The 22,239-nt window shown below is 46.0% G+C and overlaps 2 protein-coding genes across 14 annotated transcripts in view; both read right to left on the bottom strand.

Annotated features, from left to right (window-relative positions):
* Positions 1-9,062, bottom strand: part of SMIM11 (small integral membrane protein 11) — a 35,847-nt gene extending 26,785 nt beyond the window's left edge. For 3 of the 13 annotated variants that reach the window (XM_055802220.1, XM_055802219.1, XM_055802221.1), the window contains exons 1-5: positions 8,764-8,917; positions 7,723-7,782; positions 5,665-5,878; positions 3,599-3,683; positions 1,752-1,931 (exon numbers count right to left, since the gene is read on the bottom strand). In XM_055802220.1, the coding sequence (XP_055658195.1) occupies positions 1,764-1,931; positions 3,599-3,683; positions 5,665-5,750 (339 nt within the window). In that variant the 5' untranslated portion in view covers positions 5,751-5,878; positions 7,723-7,782; positions 8,764-8,917 and the 3' untranslated portion in view covers positions 1,752-1,763. Of the gene's footprint in view, positions 1-5; positions 272-1,751; positions 1,932-3,598; positions 3,712-5,664; positions 5,879-7,722; positions 7,783-8,215; positions 8,704-8,763; positions 8,918-8,964 lie in introns of those variants that run through there. The other 10 variants (XM_055802215.1, XM_055802217.1, XM_055802218.1 and 7 more) reach the window with 9 other exon arrangements.
* A 1,750-nt stretch (positions 9,063-10,812) lies between these two features.
* On the bottom strand, positions 10,813-12,193 carry KCNE2 (potassium voltage-gated channel subfamily E regulatory subunit 2). Its single transcript, XM_005229503.3, has one exon. It carries the CDS (start codon positions 11,420-11,422, stop codon positions 11,045-11,047), a length of 378 nt encoding a protein of 125 aa, XP_005229560.1. The 5' UTR covers positions 11,423-12,193; the 3' UTR covers positions 10,813-11,044.
* Positions 12,194-22,239: the final 10,046 nt, after the last annotated feature.

The raw sequence follows: 22,239 nt of genomic DNA on the forward strand, positions 1-22,239 counted from the left end.
TGCATGGTGGGGAAACAGCAGTGAGAACAGCAGGCATGCTATACTGGCAGCACATGGGCTAAATCTGCCTGTGCACGTGGCACGCTGCAACTGGAGCTAATCCCAGCTCTGCAGTGCTGACACTGGAGAACATTTTTAGGGTAGGAGAATTCATCCCTTCTTGCAATCCCATTACAGAAAGACTTGGCTGACAGCCCGAGAGAAGGCAGAAGTTAGGAAGGCCTGGGCCTCTGGTGGGTAACACTGGGTGACTGGGCAAGTAGGGTATTTTCTGTGAAATCAGAGATGCTTTAATGCCAGTCATTCAACAAGGTCAATGTCATATGCTGAACACAGAGGTCTTGTGGGATGAGCTCACTACCCTGGGGCAGCAATCCCTTTGGCTATGAACTCTGCCAAAGAGAACTCACTGGGACCCAATGCTGCACACACAGCACAGTCTCTTCATTACAAGTAGCAAGCTTCCTCACTTGCAGGGCAGCGACCTCTGATTTGTTTAGCAATAAAACTCCATATAATTTTCTCTGACTTACTCTGTAAAAACAGAAAGAAGAGTCCCGACAGCATTTCCCAGTGGCTAATGAAACTGATTTAAAATAAAAGTTTAAAATGGCACAAGTCTGCCCAGAGACAAGACTGTAATCTGATGTAAATAGGAGACTGAGAAACACCTTTGGTTTTGTTGGTTTTTTCCTATGCAAATGAACCGCTTTGTTCCCACTGTTAGTTCCAGGGCTCCATTTCTAGTCACAATTTCCAACCCTTGTTGCATGAAATAAAACAGTGACAGGTTTGAAAGCAAAACTAGTAAACATTTCTAAGAAATGAAACTCTCTTCATATGTGAGGCGATGACCTTAAAAGGGGAAAGTAAGTTTTTTAGTTTAATAAAGAGTAAAATTACATCAAACTCCCACTGAGCTTGCAAAGGGCAGGCAGGAATAGAATTCCCATTTTGCTGCAGAACACAGAGATGTGAAACAAGTAAGATATCTAACAAGTCAGGGAGTATAATCTTAGCACTAGGCAGTACCCATTTTGCTAATGGACTTGAACCAATAAGGCAATGATTGCTTGAACTGTGAAAGCAGGAAGGAATTCAGCACATAGGGAATCAAAACTCAAAACTTTTAAGAAATTCTGTAATGTTCATTTTGCTCTTTTATGCAGAAAGATGTCCATTTTCCTCAGTTAATGATATACGGTGGATATTACATAGCATAACCTGTAGCATTTCTGTTACTTTGGGAAGTTCCTTGGCATGAAATTTGGCCCTTTCAGCTAAACTATCTACAACTTGTCATGTATTTAACTAGTATGAAATGGCTGATTCTTTCTATCTTAATTATGTGACTTAAGGCCAAGAGGACTTATTGCATCATCCTGTCTGGCACACCTCTCCTGCATTTTTTGCCCAATTTAACCATCTTCTATGCATCAGGACTTCCTGTGCAATTGGTTGGATGTAAAAATGCAGGGAGATGAACTGCTGAAGAGGAATACTGTGCTAAGATCTCCTACATCACAAACCATAGCTGCCAAGTTTTCTGGTGGTAACTGCAATTCCTACAAAGAACGGGCATGATATGGGTGTACAAATACACTGAAACACCACAGAGGACAAATATTACAAGAACACAAATAATGGTGATAGTTCTAACTGCACAATCCAAAGGCATCCAAGTCAAAACGTAGTGGCATTAATATGTCAGTGCCACTATTGAACACCAAGATGTCAAATAAATTCTATACCTGAGAGACTCTTCAATCATACTTCTTCTCTGCTTCTGTTTTCTGCTTCTCTTCACGTTCCCTCTTCAGTTTTTCTTCAATTTTTTTGCTCTGGTACATTTTTACTCCAGCAAAGGCTAAGCAAAGAATCAATGTTTTAGCTGCCAAAATGTACATCAGCAATGGGAAATTCTCCAAAGCCTGAAATGCAAAATAATATATTTAGGTAGTTACTGGAACACTTGGACAATTAAAAATTAATCTACAGAGATGCTATACAGCTTCCTACAGCAACAGCATTATTCAAAGCAATGGTAATGTTCCTCTGTTCATGCGGGATTTTTCTGTAGAAAACTTCAAACTAGGCAGATCAACATCTGGGGAAAGGACAAAACCAAGTTAATTCAAGTTTGTATATGAAGCCCCTTTGAACAGGTCTTTGTTGCTTTTGCTTGCGTTACAGCAAACAGAATATTGGCACGATCTGGAGCTGAAAAAGGGGAAGAACCGAGTATCGTAGGCTAACTGTAAAAGTAGGAATGCTGCTGTACAATTCTCACATCAGCGATGGATCTGTGCATATCAGCTATCAAATGTGATCCCCAAAACCACTTTTGTGCTCCTAGAAATTTTAATCCATGGTAGTTTTGCAATTAACTTGCCCAGATCTGGAAGGTATAGATAAATGCCTTTCAAGTAGAAGAAAAGTAAAAAAACCCGAGACTCCAATGATGAAGTTTCAGGAGTTTTTAATGCCTGGAACCACTGAAATTGCACAACATATTTAAATGTTATAAAAGCATCCTGCCATAAGTGTATGTGGAATAAAAAATAAAATGCAAATGGGTAACACTGTGAACACGGAATACAAATATGAGTGGCACAAGCACTCAGTGAAAGATGTTAGTTCCAGACTGATACTGAAGGCACATGAACTTCCCAGCCCAATATTTCAAAGAGCCACCTGGCCAGCAGGATCAGTCTGGGCTTTCAGGGGAGCACAGTAGGTTCACAGTGCCAGCTCCTCCTTAGCAAGCCTTCCAGTACCCTCCTTGTACCCTTAGCAGGCCTTCCAGCACCTCTAAAGTTGTTTGGTCATTGACAAACTACTGAATTTAGAAAAAGCCTTGTATCTATACACCAACTAGTCTGTCCCCTTAAAGTCCACAAACCAGAGGCTAAAGTGAGGTCTTTTATAATGCTGATCTCTACAAGCTGCAATGTTACATTTGACATCAGACCACTCCCCTCTAATTTTGGAAAAAAAAAATAATCATGCTCTGTCCATCTCTCAGCATATTAGAAGTGGCAATCTCTTTAAAGCACAGTTCTGCAACACCAGAAAGGTAAAGCCAAGGCTTGGGGTTAGCATTGCTTTCTTGAGAAACGGTTTCACATGTTAAAACTGCTAATGCATGAGGTACTTGCTCAGATACTTCTGTGCCTTACACATGTACCCTACAGAGTGTTTATGGCCCCAATACACTAAAAGACACAGTGGAGAAAACACTCTCCAGTAATGAAAGGAATTGAGGAAAGAGGAGCTGGAAAGGCCTGGAAAGAGGAAAGCCAGGAGGAGCAGAGGCAAGCAGAGCAGAGCAGAGCTTGTCTACCAGCCTTGTGCTCAGGTAGGCACTGTGAGGCCCCAACAGCAAGTACTGGGGCCAGCCCGCAAGGTGCAAGCATGTATAGCAAGAAAGGACAACGAGTCCTCTGTCCCTGAGCTGCAGACACTGTGGTGGTTAAACAACCTTCACCTAGGCAACAAAACCATCTTTATAAACACAGGACCCACCCCATCCAGACCTTACATGCATTTGCTTGAAAGAGCAGAAATTCACTGCTTTATGAATGTGAAACATCCTCACCTTCCAATTAAATGCCACCATCTTGGCTGCGTGATATTGCCTGTCCCACAGCAGGCTGCGTCCAGCACCAACGAGCGTCACACTTCTAAAGGCACAGATCAGAACAGAAGCATCTTGAAGAAATGGAAATTAAAAAAGAAATAGCCAATCTGTTTCTACTCAGCACATCTACCCTGCACCTTACTGACAAGCTCATCTGCGGCGCAGCACCTGGCAGCATATCAGTGCCACATGGTTCAGGAATGACCTGCATGGGCCTTTTTGGAGCTGAGTGACAGAAGCAATGTCCGTGCTGCTGAAGGACAGGGTTTTGACAGGCCCTGGGCAGGTGTCATGCTTGCGCAGAGCAAAGGCTGGGTTTCCACCATGCACAGCACATCCCAGCAGCTGCTCAACCGAAAACACAGCACCGGCTGCTTTTGAAAGCTTGACATGTGTGCACATCACACTGCCTCACTGATGTTTGAGACCTAGCAGACAGAAGTGCACCCAGAAGAGCTGTCTTGTGGTTTTCAAGCCCACCTGCCCTGTTCAGAGCCTGAATGCTTAATGAATCCTAGCATCTAGTATAATTTACCAGTTCTCTCTGATTTACTAATAAATTAAATTCTTCATGAAGCCCATAATAACACAGAAGTAAGCCAACCACTTGCTGGATTCCTTGAGTAGTCAACAAACATTTCAGAGCTGAACTCTGGGGCTGAGAAATGTCCAAGGGGATCCTGAAGGCTGCAGCACACGGCCACAACACTGCCCTGTGGGCTCAGCTTGCTGCTTCACCAGCACTGACACTGTTTCAGCTGCTGGATTTCAAATTCAGCATGTTTCCCTGCCTGACTCCCTCGAGGTGTTTCCTGTATGTGTAACAACAGAGTCACTGTCAAAAGGCAGGAGAAAACACTACAGCTTAGTCCAGACCTTCACCAGCAGCTGGGCTGAATAAATCACCGCCATACCACAATAGTTGCTGCTGACCTTTCCTCAGAAACAAGGAGTCAAGTAAATGTTCTTGCAGCTCCTGTGCTGCTCAGCCAGCTTCTTCATAGATGTCCTTATTTCTCCAGCTAGGACATCCTCTTCTCTCCTTTTCCCCCAGCTGCCAAATCCTTACTCTGCAGAGACCACCCTGGAAACATCCCCATGGAGAGACATCACTAGAGATCTCTTACTGAGATCAAACTACACCAAAGGAGTGGCATGGCCAACTTGTTTGTCATTCACTATTTACTGTGTTGAATCCTGAGTTGTGCAGCTCCCTTCTGCTGACAAATTTTGTCAGGGCAGCTGCGAACTAATGAGTCAGTAGCGTTACACCTCCAAAAAACCGGCATTTTAACTACTGATGTTTCCTCCAGAATTTCAACAACCATTAAGATCTGAAGACCCCTGCAGATGATCACAGCAAAAACCTCACCATTCACAATTCACCATGCACAATTCAGAGCAGAATCTGGTTCTCAGTGCATGGTTCAGATAGCTACATTCCTCTCAGTGAAACCCAAGTTACACAAGTGTGGCCTGAACTGAAGGGACTGCAGTGTCCTCATCTCAGAACACTGACTTGGGTGGAGGCTTCATCAGACGCAGTCCTCACTCTTCTAAACTGCTATAAATTCTGTGCTTCAGTTAGAATCAATTTTGCAGCACATTGTAAAAAGGCAAGAATTCAGCTATTCAAACACATGCTAGCATCTGGCATATGATGCTGAAAAGGGGTTTTTTATTATTTTTTTAAATGCAGAAGTATTTTACTCAGCAAACGTTATGCAAACCCATCTATGGGGTCTGATTGCAGGGTACTGTCCCACCAGCAAGAAGCAGTGTATAATGTGTTACCACGGTGTGCACTCCTGTGAATGCTCTTGGTTGCGAGTCAATTATTTAAGCACTCAGTGCAACACTTCTGTAATACTTCTGCTCTTCTGAGACACAAGTCTGAATCTGCCTGAACTGTGTAACCACCAGGAGTAGCTGCAATGAAGTCACAAAGGAAGGGAAGTAAAGAAATTCTCCCTTTGTTCTGAAGAGTGGTGTTTTGATGCAAAATGTTTCCTGTGAGAACTGACACTTTTGATGGTCTGTCCTCACAATGTCTTCTGCGGTTGGAACTGAGCAGGGAAGCCACTGCTCTCTCCATGGTGCATTCCCACATCCTGTGCCACCAGCCTCCAGTGGTCAAGCACTTGTCCCCATTTCATCTCTTGACTCTTCCAGTCTCCATCTTCATCCAGACCTTATTAAATACAGCTGAAACTCCAGGACAGAAAAAAATAGGTGGAGCTGGGGCACAGGACAGGGAGAAAGTGGGAAGAGGAGAGAAAAAGGCAGGATTCGCTTCACATTTGGAAAAACATTTTTTAGTGCTGAGGTCGTCAATACAAAAGCAAAAAGCTCAGACACTGTACTTTTCAAGGTTGTGATATCTTAAAAGCATGCACGCAAACAGACAGCTGAAATTTCATGTTTGCCTTTTTAGAAGCAGATAAGGCACAGATAGGAGTTCAGAACACATCTACAGTCAGGCATTGTTCATTCCCCAGGAAAATGCAAGTTCCCTTAACAAACAGTGCTACTGGCAACAGAGGCTGGGCCCCATGGAAGGTCAGTATTACCTTCACTGAGGAGCAAGGAGGTCTCGTGTTGAGGCACGTGAGAAACAAACAGGAGCACTAGGCTCTGCCTGAAGCCCTGCTGGAGACTCCGTGACAGACACACCATAAGCTATCCATCACACACTTGCAGACTGCTATGCAGGGTAGGGATAAAATGCTATCACTCTCACATATATCAGTAGCTGCCTTCACTGTGGTTGCACCTCACAATTGCTAGCCTATTTACACTCAGACCTTCTCTGTGAAGTAGATCAAACTACTGCAGATGGGAGAGGAAGAGAGGGTCTGCCCATATCACACACCTCAGCACTGTACAAGCAATCCTGTGTTATCTCCAAATGCTGTGGTCTTTTGGATCCAGAGCAGGCAGAGAGAGTCACCAACGCAGCCCTAGAGGCTCGCGTCCTCAGCAAGGCTAAATTGCTCCCAGGGACAGCTGCACCAAGTCCCAGAGCTAGACTTCAGCTGATACCATCCCTAGAATCTCTACCCCATGCTGTGTTGTGCAACACAGACCACCCCAGACAGACTAAGGAGTTGGGCCCCAGTCAGATGGGAAGTCTGTGGTGGAGAACAGAATTGAATTCCTGGTCTCTCAGCCGCTGAATTACAGTTCCAGTTCACCACAGCAACCACATCACAGCCCAGCCACTCACGCCATTGTTTGCTTGTGCAGCAGCAGAGTATTGACTGGCCTGCACGCACCAGAAAATGTCTACACAGGCATCTGGGTACTCACAAACCCACTTGAGTTGTCTTGGCTGAATGTCTCACTCAGCCTGCCAACAACTCCATCTACCCGACAAAATAGGACTTGAGATACTCTTTTGTCTACTGCGGATTTCTGAGCAACTTCATTTGATCCACTTTGTGAAAAGCTATAAAAGTCACCAGCCACAAGGCCTCAAAAAGCAGCGAGCTGCTAGGGTTATTTGACTGCATTTAAAATGGAGCAATGGCTGAATATGACCTGAGCTAGAAAAGGGGTTTCACTTTACCTGTCTCTTGTTGCTGCTTTCTTTAACGCACATATTTCAGGAAGCAAAATGCATGCTTCCCACATGGACAGCTACTGGAGGACCCACCACTACATGTGACCTGCACTGCATCATGCATCAGCCTGAGCATCTGCAAGGATGCAAGGATCAAGCCTCCTCAAAAAAAAAAAAAAAAAAAAAAAAAAAAAAAGACTACTGGCTCATGGGAAAATATAGTAATATGGCAAAGCCCAAAGGCTGCAGAGAAACACAGTGGAAGAGACTGTAAGCCAGAGCTGCTGCACTAAGAATCTGTCACAAACCACTGCCACAAGACACAGCGGTTATATTAAGTCAGACAGACATACTCAGACCTGTGCACATTTATAGCCTCTGTGTGTATGTGGGTCAAGACATTACTCCATAAAAAGACCTGTGCAATCATTCAGTTCATACTAATGTCACTGATGAAGAAATTCCTAAACTAACAACTCAAGGAACATCAAAACCATAAAGCCATGTACAATCTTCATACCTGAAGAAGCAGAAATGAAAATATTAGTGATTCCTCTGGCAGCTCCTCACATGTTCCAAACTGTGGAAAATAAGAACAGACCAGATCATGGCACCTGGATTAAAATCAAACCAAATCAAACCCAAAAATGTTAGCGGCACATCTGACTGTCCCACCTTGGCTCTCAGGGCATAATTTCAGCCACGTCCCAGGGTCCTTGCTAGTTGCAGGCCCTTGCTTTCTACCACCACCTTGCCCCAGGAGGGTCTGCTGGATTAGCTATGTCCCTGCCGACCCCAGCTCTGCCCTGGTCACCTCTCCTGGTCCCTGCAGCACCAGTGCCTGGCACAGCCAGCAACCCACACACACACTTGAGGAAACCAAACTTCTTCAATAAATGATAACATCAGATCCCTCTTTCTTACTTATTTACTTCATTTTTCCTTCAGAAAACAACAAAATTCGGCAGACTCATAGGCTGAAATGCACACTTCCAGGCAGCCATGCATCTTACCCTGCAGCAATATGCAGGGAGACGGCTGAATCAGGCCTGCTCACGGCTTACAGCCAGCGAGGGAGTCTCTAGCAGCTTTTAAACTCCTCAGTTCCTCGGCTGAGAGGCGGCTGGGAGGCCGCAGGTTATGGCGAGGGAGCTTCTGCTGCTCCCGGGCACGGAGCTGGCCCCACGGCGGGAGCCGAGGCTGTGCGGGGCCCAGGCCGGCAGGGCGCTGGGCGGGGGGGCGGGCAGGCAGCCGGGGGACGGCGGGGCAGGGCGGGCAGGAGGGCAGGGAAAGGGGGCAGGAGAACGAGCAGGGAAGGCTGGTGGAGAGGCAGGTGGCAGGGCAGGCAGGAGGAGGCAGAGGGGCGCTGCGGGCTGCGGGGCTGGCAGGCAGGGGAGCAGGCCGGAGGGCAGGCAGCCATGCAGGCACAGCGGGCCGGGCCGCGGGGCGCCCCGCTCCAGCCCGATCTCGGCCCGCCGCCCCCGCGTCCCCCCCGCAGGGCGCCGCGGGCGGCCGCGCTAAGGAACGGTGTGGGGAAAGGCCCAGGAAGCGCGTCCCTTACCTCCCGGGACGGCCATGGCGCTGGGCGGGAGGGCGCGACAAACTACATCTCCCAGCAGCGGCAGCGGCAGCGCCCGGCGGGGCTGGGCCCGGTGAGCGGCCGCGTCTCCCCGCCCTGCGCGCCTCGGGCGCCGCTCCCGCACACCTGCCGTGCCCCGGGTTTGTTCAAAAAAATAAGATTCTGAGGTGAAGCAATTCTCACATGTCCCAAGGGTGCAGGTCCGGGGGCAGCGCGGTCCGAGGGCAGCTCCACTGTGCAGCCTCACAGCCGCCCGCCCGCCACCGGGAGCAGGGCCTGGGGCGGGCCTGGCGGCTGCTGGGGGTACTGAATGCACCCGAACAAGTTCTCCAGGGGTGCTCCTCCGACTGTGCTTTGCCAAAAGGGGCTCTCCGTCACCATAGCATGGCCACAGCACCAGGCCCAGGTGGTCCCAGAGGCCCGCCACCCGCTCTATTACTAAACTCCTAAGTGGAAATGATACTGAAATGATCCCTCTCTCCAAGCACCACTTAATGCTGCTCCACGTCACCCGTCCTCTCACATCATACTTTTTCACGTCTTTCCTCCCGTAACTTCCAGTCCATAAGTACAGATGAGTTATGTCCCCTGTTCCCTCTTCCTCCTGTTGCTGCGATAGGGTTCATTGCATTCTCCCGTGCTGCCCCGTGTGCTGGAAAGGATTTCCTCACTGGTACTCACAAAGGTACCTCAGTGATCTGCCTTCAGTTCCCTTGCTGCTCCTGCTCGGTGCAGCACAATATTGCGCTTTTCCAGCCGTGGGCCGGGTGTGGAGCAGCAGGAGCAGGGGAGATGGCGGACACCCACGGGCCACCCTGGGAGCTGGGGGAAAGGGGGTAAACTGCGTGGGGAGGGGCTCACCGGGCTGTGCTGGGGCCTGACGAGCCTTCCCCAGCACTGACGGGCCGAGATTATTTAAAGGCTTGTTACTGTGCCCGCAAAAGGCACATCTGGAGCATGAGGGCAGCTGCTGTGCCAAATCTCAAAACCAGCCTCCAAGGCAAGCCAAAGCTCCCCAACAAAAGAAGCCCTTTTCTTTTTCATTTCTTTTTAACATGAGCAAAGCAAAATTGTCAGAAATGCAGCACCAGACATGGCTGAAGTGTTTCAGCCAAAACTTTCTAAAAACAAACAATAAGCCCACACGATAGACAGCCAGCATGGAAACTTTTAGCTTAAGCGATTTAGGGCTGGCAACATGAATCGGAGCCAAATCCCAAGTCTCAAAAAATGAAGCACGTTTTAATACGAAAGTGTCACCAGTTCTGCTTCTAATTATTCCGTGAGAGCCAGCGCTGTGATACTTCAGCAGCACAGGATAAGAGAGACCAGCCTGAAAACCCATTTCCTAGCCAATATAAACTGGTACCAAATGTGGGAATGCCTTAGGAAGCATGGCAATGGGACAGCCTTGATAGCTGGGGTATAAATCCCTGCTCTGAAAGCCAGAAGGCAGTATCTCAGTGGTTTATGCTGAGCCCTGGTTGATGGGATGTAACCAGTGCTTCCATCTCCCAGCTTGCATCCCAGGTAGACAGATTGTTCTGGAGAACCAAGGAGCAGCAGAAGAGGCAGCTTGGCCAGCTATGTACTTGAGGACAAATGATGAACCTCTGGAAGCTGCCCTAGATAACCAGGACATGCTCCTAGATAAGACTGCTAGTTTAGCAGCTCTTCTTCTATAAAACAGGCCTTGTCAGAAGGCCATGAGTCAGTCTTTGCTGCCAATGAATAATGAAATCAAAATGGGAGCCAGATCATTAAAAAAATGGTTTGGAATGAATGTGTGTAGGTAGAGGTTACCTCCTATGATTCATCCCATAACACATTGTTCAGTTGATAGGTGGACATTTTGATATTTTACTGTACATTTTCAAGTTATTTTTAAGATGGCCTGAAGTAACACAGTTTGGATCTAAATCAGAACTTTTGACCACTTAATCACAGTTATTCTGAGGTGGGAACATCCACGTCTGCTTCTGGATTTAAAAAATGCTAAAAAAATCAAGTTACTCATTATCTTCGTTTTATTTTCCTGAAGAACAGAATATCAAAGCAAAACACAATAATGCAATTTTTTGGGGTGTTCCCTGAGCAGCTGTGCCAAAGTCTTCATGGGAAACAGTAATGTTGATTTCTTCAGCACCCCATTCTGCATTGACCTGTCTGTTAATGTAATGAACAGTTTCACAGCTATTTGGAATTCCAGTGAGTTCCCTGCACGTGGCTTTATGATGTCCTTTTTGCTGGTGTTTCCAAAAAGTCAAGGTGATCCAGGGGTTGTTTTGTCCCTTGCACCCAAATTTTCATGGATCACACACTTGAGATCGTCTCGATTCAGAACCTGGGTTTTGTACTTCTCACCCCAGTCCTCAACAATGTACTGATGATAGGGGTCATTGGAGTGCTCTCGCCTCTTTGATTTCACAGTACTCACCAAGATCGCCACAATGATGAAGGAGAACATCCCAATCATCACCATCAAATAAAGGATAACATAGTCAAAGTTTTCAGCATCAACCTTGGCTTGCAATTTATCTGCTGCTTCCGTCATGTTTTTCCTCCAGCCATTCATGTAAGTGAGAAAGGTTTCCTTGAAAATATCTTCCACTGCCCAAGTGAAGTTTTGTATTTCAGCCATCCTTGTGAGTTACAGCTACTAAAGACAACATGATACTTTAATCAAATACCTATACAGTTACATTGATTTCTTTTGCCTGCATTATGACAATTAACTAATAACACCTGCCACCTGCCACTTGAAAGTGCAGTAACAATTTTAGATCAGCTGAGAATCCCCGTCTCTGAGTGGTTCAATATGTTCAGAGACCCAGGGAAGCCTTACTCCTGTCCTCACTCATGTCACTTTCAGTCTTTGGGAAGCCAAGTATACCTTGGTGAAGACCAGTGAGCATGGGCTCCCATGACCCACATTACAGAGGTCAAGGCACACTGCCTTCCCTACTGAGGCAAAACACCAAGTGAAGAAGCATTTTGACCAGAAGAATACAAAGTACATATCGGATCCTGTAAGAGCTGGCACAGTGGCACTCCAGCCAGCTGCCCAGGATCTCTTAGGGATGGAGGTGACCTGACACCCTTTCCCATTTGGTCTCAGACATTACATCTGGTGTGAAGGCTGTGGTACCCATGCAAGCGCAAATGAATCTGTGGGAGCGTAACAGCCAGACAGCTAACTCCTAAATGGTAGCCTGATAGACTGGGGAGGGAGAAGGAGGCAGAACCCCCATACCTGGAATAGCCTCATTGGTCATTAGGGCCAGCTACCCCAAAGCATGCCACAGTCAAACCCACCTGTTGTTCAGAAAAACATGAATCAGATCTCCATCCCACAGGAGACATGACCCTCCAGCTCACTCCTGCCACAGAGCTTAGTCCTGCTCAGGGGCAAGGCTGGTCCAGCACCATATGGACACAGTGAGGGTACCCCTGCACCGGGGAGTGTTAGGAGCTGTTGTTTTCAATGGTCTTTCTCGAAGGCTGGGTTTCAGCGTAGATAGTGTCACTATCAGAGGGGAAAATGGTGGGAGAGGGACCCTGCTGAGGATGCCAGGCTGTTAACACTTCAACAGTTCATAGGGGAGGGGGGGGGGGGGGGGGGGCGGGAGAGGGATAGATGAGGGAGAGACCTGCTCAGCAACTGATTACTTGTCAGTCCACATAGTCCCCTGATCCAGTCACTGTGCTGATCCATCTGGTCCTGCTTGTACTGAGCTAGGTCTGGGGCAGAAACTATCACATACCGACTCCAGTAAATGAGCTCTCAATAAGCTCTGAGAAAAGCCACTGTCCTTTTCTGTCTTTCCTACATAAAGAGGAGAGTGTGACGGGAGTGCAGTATGCTAGCCTGCAGAAAGCAAAAGGTGTGGTACAGCATTTCAGTCTGATAACTGACTGAAAATTCACCTTTTTATATAACACCTGCCCTTCAATGCTTTTGAGCCAACCAAGCCCTACAACATGTGGCAAAGCTTCCAAAAAAAGTCACTTAATCTGAGTGCAGTCTTCAAGCAATGAGAAACTCACTGCAGCCTGTGGTAAGAGGCAGTGAATTTTCATCACTAATAAGAAATTGTGGTGTCTTTCGAACTGGAGTTCAGCAATCTACCTTCCTCTGCCTGTTGGACTAGCCTTGCGATATCAGCGTGCATAGAACAGGCACATGCACATAGAAGGACACAGGTACAGATGCACGTAGGTCCCTCTGCAATTCTACACTTACACATACTCAGACATAGGGGATAAAGGTAATTACTGAAAGTAAGCAAGCTATAAGCAAAATACAAATACAAGCTGCCTTGAAACTTTTTCTCTGTTTTTTCTTTGATTGAGAACAAAAATTGCTATTCTTTTTGAGTAGGAAATAAAGAATTACCAAAAGAAACTTACCTTTCCTGTGCCCTTCGCTAATGAGATTCACGATAGCACTCAGGGTTTTAAAACTCCACTGGATAGTATGATGATACTCTCAAACGGAGCAGAGATATCTTAAACTTAAGTAGCCTTCAGCCTGCACAAGGCTGTAGGCAATTGCCTGTTAAATAAGTGCCTTGTACTGCATGCTTTATGTTTATATTGCATTTAATGCCAAATCTAATCTCACCTGGAAAGTCAAATATTGGCTGACAGCTTACATCAGTCATCCTGTCAGATGTGGAGTATTATTCTTTATGCTTATTACTGCAGTTTTTATATTGTAAAAGAGCACTGCTGTGCTTTCCTAGGGGTAAACATTGATGCAGGTCAGTCTTTATTGACCCAGACAGAAAAGTAAAGATGAGCTCTGCAAAAGAATGATGATGATGATGATTTTTATATAATATTAACAATATTAACAACAACAACAATAATAATAATAATAATAATAATAATAATGATAATTCCCTGGGCTGATATGGGCACGAGAGGCTGAGCACTGAGCAGGCAGTGCGAAAGGCCTGTCAGGTTGCTTAGTGGCCATGGTTTATCTTTGCTTTTTCATCCACCAGGATCATGATGCTTGTTAGTGACCAACCCCTTGCTGCCAGAAGCAGGTCCTCATACACAGCCAGGACCACCTGGCTCCTCATTCATGATCTGGAGCAGGACAAGACAAAAACTTACTAAAAAAAAAAAAAAAAGAAAGCAGAGTTAATTAATGTTGATTTTATTTCTAGCAAATAGCACATGCTGACACCTAACTGAAAGACTGAGTCACACCTTGGAAAATCGCAGTGTGCTCAGTGAAATGAAACAACTTCAACTTCAGTCAGCAGCGGTTCCTGGCTATGATGGGGACATCCAAGGGAGGAGGATTAGGGTAAACTTGTGATGCAAAGTGCTCCATAAGCACATGAGCTGGGACAGACTCTGTAAAAAATATTTTCATTTTACAGGTAGACCTGCCTAAGCAATTTGCAGAGAAAGCAATTTCTCAGGTAGCTCTGCTTTGGGGAAGATAAAACAAACACAGACTACCAGTGAATCAACAGTGCACATCAGAAGAAGGGAGATACGCTCTCAGTACAGAACAGTGTTAATCCCTGAGGAAGCCCTGCTAGTGCCATGCTGCTGACATTGTCATGGTTACTGCTATCATTTCTTCTGGATGATTTTCTGTGCATGAACACCTCCCAGCACGGGAGCGAGCTGCTGGCAGCATTTCCTCTCTGATCACTAGCTTCTCTCTGGCAGTTTCCCACATGCCCTCAGTTCAGCCCCTTGAAGTCAAGGTAGCTGGCAAGCTGCTTCTGTTTGCTTTGATGAAACCCTTAAGCCAGAGGAACCACAGCAAGTCCAGCCTCCTGCACTGCACGGCCAGAGACCCAGCATGCTGTTAGAGGAACTCCCAAATGCGGCGCTGCAAGCCTGGCTCTGGAAGTAAGAGCAGCCATAGCCCTGGAGGTTCCCAAGCAGCGTAGCTTGGGAACTGCTGCCCTGGACTGCCAATAACTAGGTGAAAGGGCTAATCCCTGCTTCAATGATCCTCTTCTACCATCTGTTGCTGGCCAGTCCTCTTCAGCCAATACTGGCAGGCGTATACTCATGCATACACACAGATATACCTATATATATAAAAGATGCATATGTTGTCAAGCAGACATGAGACTTAACTGCAAACTCTGTTATCAACAAAACCAGAAGAGTACTTGAATAATCCCGTTCTGCTCGTGTCCCCCTGAAGGTCACATTTGCTCAGGCTTTGCTTAGTCTTTATAGCTATGAGGTGATCAAGGACAGATTGTGTGGAACTAGTTTAAAAGAAGGAGAGGCAGCCAAACATCTTGTGCAGGAAAGGGAACTGCCTTAATACTAGTCTCCCAGATGGGGACTAATGTTAAGCAAAATGCTCCTGATCTCAATGGAGAGAGGTAGGGATGGCTGGTTGAGCCTCCTATCTCTACCCCAAGAACAGCTAGGTCATGGCAAGCAGGAGTCGTCCCTGGTGACTGGAAAAAGGCAGATGTCATGCCCATCCTTAAGAAGGGCAATGAAGGCCCAGGGAGCTGAAGGATGATCAGCCACACCTCAAAACATGTGACGATTAAGGGGCAAATCCTTCTAGAAGCCATTATCATGCATGTGAAGAACAAAAGGTGATTGGAAACAGCTAGCATAGATTTACCAAGGGCAAATTGTGCCAGATCAGGCTGATTGCTTTCTATTGTGAGATGCTGGGAAGACTGTTTCAGTGGATGAAGGCAGAATGGTAGTGGTGATTCACCCTCATTTAGCAAGGTTTCGGCATGGTCTCTTATAATATCCTTGTGGCCAGTTTGGAGAGATATGGACCAGATGTGTGGACTCCGGACCTAGGTGGACCACTGTCATGGGCAAGATAGGGTAAATGACAACCCATAGCAGATCTTGATGCTGGGCTTTATGTAAGAACCAAGGAGATGAGTACTTTTACACCCATCTGCCAGCCCCATTGCAGCAACTGACCATTCACTGATGAGGCAGTGCTGTGGCAACATCTGCTTTTGCCTCCCAGGTGTTGTGGAGCTCGTGAGTCCATGCTGTGACAGGGTGTTGTCATCAGCAGGAGGTACACCACATGTAAACATGCACAGTATTTAACAATCAGTATAAACAACATTACAATTGAACATATTTTGACATGTAGCGGCCCTGGAGTCTTGAAGGCACTGTTAGAAGAAAACATTCTCTTTTTAGATGTACAGTAGGCTCAGAAATGAATAATGTTCAATTGTTCATAACCTTCGTGATTGATAACACTTCTGTGACTATATTAGCGAGGTATTCATTTGCTGACAATTTTACAAATCCTTTGTTAGTCTCACTAGTGAGACGGTGAAGAAGGTAGCAGACATACTGAAGATCTTTGTGATTAGACTCAGATCTCATAGGAGGGTTTATGTGAGCTCATTAACAATTCATCTCTCCCAGTGTTTTGCGGTATCTATTGTAAATGCATAAAGGGATACTTATAAATAAAACCAAACATGCATACACATAACATACATAGATCACTATCTATAGGATTGGAACGAGGTGCTCAATTTTCTGTTTCCTTCAGAAGAGAAGATTACAGAAGATTGTTATTAATAGTGAACTTTGTTCCCCAGATATTTTCCTTCATAGGAGCTTCCAGTATACTTAGCCACTTTTTTCCAGTCCTCCATTAGTTGTTTCCTCATATTCTCTACAATAAACAGGGTAACTTTATACTTTTTAAATCAGCAGCTGATACCTTTATACACACTCTTTGCCATCTTTTCCCTTCCTTTTCTTTAAAGTAAGGAAATTAATCATACATAATACATTAATTATAGTGTTCATTACCCAGGATCATGAATTTTATAGGGTTAATTCTTAGAAACAAAAGAATATAGTTGTAAAGAGTGGTTATTGGAGAGGTATGAGTATCCTCTAATATGTAGGTAAGTAATTTTCCTTTGGTATTTCTTCTGTTGTGGTTAAATCATAATATTGTACTGTTCACTGTGCCTTTCAGACCTCAAACCTTTGTATACACAGACTTATTCCACAATCACCTCAGCCTTTAACTACTGATATGCTATACTGCTAACTACTGATACTTCAGTGCTGATAGCACTTAATTAGTTTCCCCACTGCTTTAAACTTTTTGCCTTCTTGATAGCCCTCCTAGATTCCTTCTGGTATTTACACATTTGCTTAAAAGAACATTAGTGAAATCGACAGTTCTATCCCTGGGTCTGGCTACTGCTTTTCAAGTTGTTGTCTGTCAGTCGATCACCCTGTAAAACAAAAAAAATCTATCAAGGCCACTAGGTTTTTATAGTTTGGTTTTAATGGTGACTGATGAAACTTTTCCTCTTAAGATTACTCAATATTACATCTATGAATTAAGTTTAAACTGTTTCTTTATGTTGGTTTTTCTCTATAAACCAATTTTTACTACATCTTGGGACACTTTCTAGCTCCTTCTGCTTTCTCATGTCAGTGTTGGTAATTAAAGATGCAGGCTCTTTATTTTTCTGTTTTGCAGATGTGCTTCTAGGTGTCTTACCTGTTTCTTGCATTCTTGTGCCAAGCCTCTGCAGTGGATCAGCATGCGTAAGCTACCACCTCTCCAGGAGCTTTGACTTCTACCTCTTGAACATTTAATTCTTCTGCATCTGTTTGCCATTCCTCTAAGGAAATCATTATGTTTTCATTTTCTTTCTGCATTCAATCCATGCATGATGGATGTTATTTTCTTTCCCATGGTAAGGGAGTTAGGATTTATACATCATTTCCTCCCAGGGCTATGGTTTTCAACACAACCGGAGTTTTGATATCTTGCCCTGTAGAGGTTAGGTTTTCTTTTTAAGTGAGGAAATCCTTTTGCAGTTGTTTATTTCCTATTTCTTTCAGGGAGCAGTATTTAGAGATTTCATCCTCAGCCTATTTTCTGGGGCCTTTATCTGCTCAATGGTAAATACATTTGCTGGTTCAATGGCTGGGATATTCTGTTTTTCTGAGAGACTCTGAGACTTAATTGCATGTTATACAGTTTGACCACCTATTATAACACTTTGAGTATGCTTGCAAAAGTATCAACCCCCATCTTTTCACATAGGATCTGACATGAGCACCAGCCAAGAGGAGCAGCTGATCTGCTGGAAGGTTGGCTACTGTTCAGAGGGATCTTGATAGGTTGTCCCTAAAATGTTCATAGCCGGTGAAAACCTCTCTTTAAATATTAGAATAACTTAGTGTCTGAAGATTGCTCCCTCGTCATATCAGAGACCCATGTCAGGACGCACTATCGTTAATACCTTGTATAGAAACAATAAAGAGAGTGCAGGCAGTGGAGAGGGACGCCTGGAATGATCACTTATGACTAAATGAAAATATGTTTGACAATGCAACGTTTGCCAGAAGTGAGAGGAAGAGCATTCAGAAGGAAATGGGTAATGGTTTTAAGCTGAAAGAGGATAGATTTAGATTAGATTTTAGAAAGAAATTCTTCACTGTGAGGGTGGTGAGACCCTGGAACAGGTTGCCCGGGGAAGCTGTGGATGCCCCATCCCTGGGAGTGTTCAAGGCCAGGCTGGATGGGGCTTGGAGCAACCTGGTCTGTTGGAAGGTATCCTTGCTGATGGCAAGCGGGTTGGAACTAGATGATCTTTAAGTCCCTTCCAAGCTAAACCATTCTGTGGAAGTGAATTTTAACCATATTTTGTTATGCAGTACAAGCGTAAGCAAGGTTGTGAAGGAAAACCTTTTGTGCCTATGAGAAAAGATTGTGTATCTCATCAGGACGCATTCGACGGTGGAGGACTCTAGCCTAAGCAGTTTCTCAACCCTGAATGCTTCATAAACCAATCAGGCAGAACAAGTTGGGTCCCAAACTCTTGATTGTGTCTGGTGCTGAGACTGCACTGCAACTTGGATACCAGCACCTGCCACCCTGCCAAGAAGTGTGCTGTTCCCTTCAGCCCAGGCTGCAGGGATGGAGAAATCGTGGCCAGGCAGAGACGGCAATCATTCAGCTTTGTTGCTATGGTTTTTATGTGTTGCTGTTGCAAAAGCTTTAGAGGATAAATAAGGGTGTTGCCTGCACATAGCATTTAAACGAAAAAGCAAACACTAATATTTCACCATGTCCAATGCTTGGCTTCTAGTGACTTAAGGAAATTCACTCCTCATCCTCTTTGAGATCACCCTTCTGAAAGCAAGACGGAAAATAAACACCTTTCCAAAAAATGACCACAGGGATGGCTCTTGCTGGGAACAGATAGTTCTGAGGGTGTTCTCCAGCACACTACAGGTAAAGGACATCCCCACATCAGTCCTGGAGAACATGAGCTGCTGAGTGACCTCCATTCCCAGCACGGGCAATGGGGATGGTGCCTGCATGCACCACTGATAAACTGCAGCTCTGGCGGCACCACCCCCCTCCTGGTCTGCTAACAGCAGGGTAAGACTAACGAGGGCTACACATCATGGCCTCGTGCCTGTTAACACCTCAGTGTGTCCCTGCACACAGGCTTATCACCTCCCATGTGGAAACCCCAGTCCTCACTGCAGTCCAGGCAGCCAAGGGGCTCCTGAAAGGCAGGTCAGGCTGTCAGCGGGATCTCAGTGTGACCTCTTCACACTGCCCCAGCCTAAGGACAGCATCCTTCTGGCTGGGAAGGTAAGATGCGGCACTTGGAATGCATGTATGTGTGCCTCTCAGAGAAGAGAAGAAACCTGAAGTGCCCACCCAGGTTCCCTCCTAAATATCAGATGGATTTTCACCATAATTTCAACATTAAAATAATGTCTGCAGCTAAACTGTGGTGCACCACCTGCTGTTATCTGAAGGCAAGGAACTGCTCAAGACCAGTATCGTGAAAGGTGAAGCTAATGGTAATAACTGACAGCAGCAATTTTGTTCCTAACAGGTTAAGCTGAATCTGGCCTTTGGATGGGAAGCTGCAGGCCAGTTGCCTGCTGGGTTGTAGATAGGAACCAAAAAGTTCTGCAGAGGCACCCACACACCTCCCACATGCACAAACACACTTGGTACTACTCAACATCACTGCCCTCTGCTCCTCACCCACACTCCCCAGGCCCTTACGGAAGAATAGTCAGTAGCGCAGTCAGAGCAGTTAAAGAGCTGGAAAGAGGTTAGTAAAGAGTTGGATGCGGAGTATAAAAGTTACCCAGGGCAGCGCACACAGCAAGGTACTGGCTGTGCCCACCTGTCCTCAGCTTCCATGGAGTATGTCTGAAAACCACAGTTCATTTGTCATCAGTGGTTTGAACTAGCACCAATGGTGGTATGGAGGTACCACTGTCCCGCCCCCACCTAGCCTGGCCTCTGGGCCCTCTGCTCTGATGCTTATACGCTTGACAGCTACATTCCTGGTCCTGGAAATAAAATTGCGTTGTGATCCATCAGCCTCAAGTGGGTTTTTTTGTCCTGGCATTTGCTCTGATAAACTCTATTTGTGCAGCTAAGGGCTGGTGAAACTGTGTGCTGTGCACTTCAATCAACACACACAAGAAGACCTTTTGAGACATTAAGGTTAGTGACTGCTGCTCTCATTCATGCCCTGTGCGGAGTGCCAGCCCAGCCTAAAACTTGGATATCATCTATACCTGCACCTCAGTTTGACTTCCAGTGATGTCCACAGCTGAACACGATGACAGATGAACATTTCTTCCTTCTGTGTGTGTTGGCTCTTTAGGTGCCTGGGCTGGGGAAACGAAACAGCTCTTTACATGTTCTCTCCACTTCCCCGCAAGGCATCCAGAGACAGGCAAGCCAGACCTGAGGTGGTGCGAGAGGGCCAAAGGTACGTGCTTTGGCCTCGAGCTGACCTGAGGTTTTGTTGGGAATTGCACTGGGCAGCAGTTCACAGAAATTGCAACACAGATGTACAATGGTAGCAGGCATCATGCCACACCTGCTTTCTAACAAAAGCCATTTCTCGCAACCAAACTCACTGGACCCTAGGGTCTCCTTAAGGGTGAGCTGCTAGTATCGAGGAGTTTCTGGGAATGGAAACTGGGAGAGGCACCCTTGCTGAAACCACATTTTATTGAAAAGTCCTGTCCTCATAAAGCAGAGGGAAAGGAGAGTAGTAGTTACAGCAACAGGCCATGGGTTTGGCAGGAGGTCATCGTGCTGACAAAGGTCACTGATTGCAACAGCTCCTCTGGGCAGGGGCAGCTCACAGCTTCTGATGGGGCTGAATGCCCACAGCAACACCAGTGGCTTCAAGTCTTGTTTCTTCTCCTTTCATATCCTGACCGCAGAGGGTGGCCTGTAAGCTGGATCCAAATCTGGACTGAGTCTGAGTCTTTACAAAATCACCTTGTCCCCTTCTTCACACAGCGCACTGCTAAGCTGTGGACCTTCTTGCCGCAGGACTCTGTGGATGCCAGCAGCTGGCAAGCATTCAAAAGCTATTAGATTGATTCAGAGAAGAAGAATGTATCAAGAGTGTTTGAGTATTTGAGTAAAAAGACATCATGCCCTGTCACAGCAGAGTGCTGAGGATTATTCTGGTGAGTTATGACTACATGCTTGCCCCACTTTTATGTTCTTTCTTAAGCTTCTAGGTTTGTCCATTCCCTTGACCGATTTCTTCACTTAACAAAACCTCCCTACCTTTTCTGGTAAAGGGGAGGGAGAAGCACGAAGAGGATGACGGGAAAAGAAAAAAGGCATGTAGGAATTAACCTGTCCAGTGGACAGCAGAGAAAACAAAGGTCACCAGGATGCTCCCACCAAACTTCCCCTCTGAGGACAAGGGTGCCATGATTTGATGGAGCTTCAGGTGGGATGAAGTAACTAAAAAGAGGAGGGCAGGAGAGCAGCCAGAGCCTTTCTAGGAGGCTCTGCAGGAGTCAGAAGGGGTCACAACCTACCACCCTCAGGGTTGCTTGTGTGCCAGGGTGTCCCATCTTGCCACAGAAGTTTAGACAGGCTCATGGCTGACCACTGGTGCTCCAGAGTGGGCTTCAGCCCAAAGTTTGATGGCAGCAATGTAGAGTCACAGCTGAGAAGTGGATCAGGACAGAGGTTCAGGGGTACTCAGGCCAGCTTTGGTACAAGCCTTCCCATGGGTTGCCCCTCCAGCACAGCCCAGATTGGAAGTGAGCTACTTCTCCACTCCTGGCTCAAGTGAAGTCCACAGAAGCCAGTGGGGAATTTGGATGGAACGGAGCAAGGAGAGCCTGAACTGGAGCTGGAGATACTGCCAATACCCACTTTTGCAGCACCTGATGTTATAAACTCACATGTAAGTCTGCAGACTTACAGACTAGAGACTTGTTGCTGAAGAGTGGCACGTATGAGTGAATCATCTGTTTTCATAACTCCTCAGCAAAACAAGTGGTCTGATTCACCCAGGCAGGAGAGTTCAAGCATTTCTTCAGGAGGGCTGCTGTGACTCCTTAGGAAGGATACATTTCAAGACAGGTTTTAAAGCAATGCTGCTTAGAAGACAGAGGACCAAAGTCTTAGGGATT

The sequence above is a fragment of the Falco peregrinus genome, chromosome 4 (assembly GCF_023634155.1).
Source record: "Falco peregrinus isolate bFalPer1 chromosome 4, bFalPer1.pri, whole genome shotgun sequence".
NCBI lineage: Eukaryota > Metazoa > Chordata > Aves > Falconiformes > Falconidae > Falco > Falco peregrinus.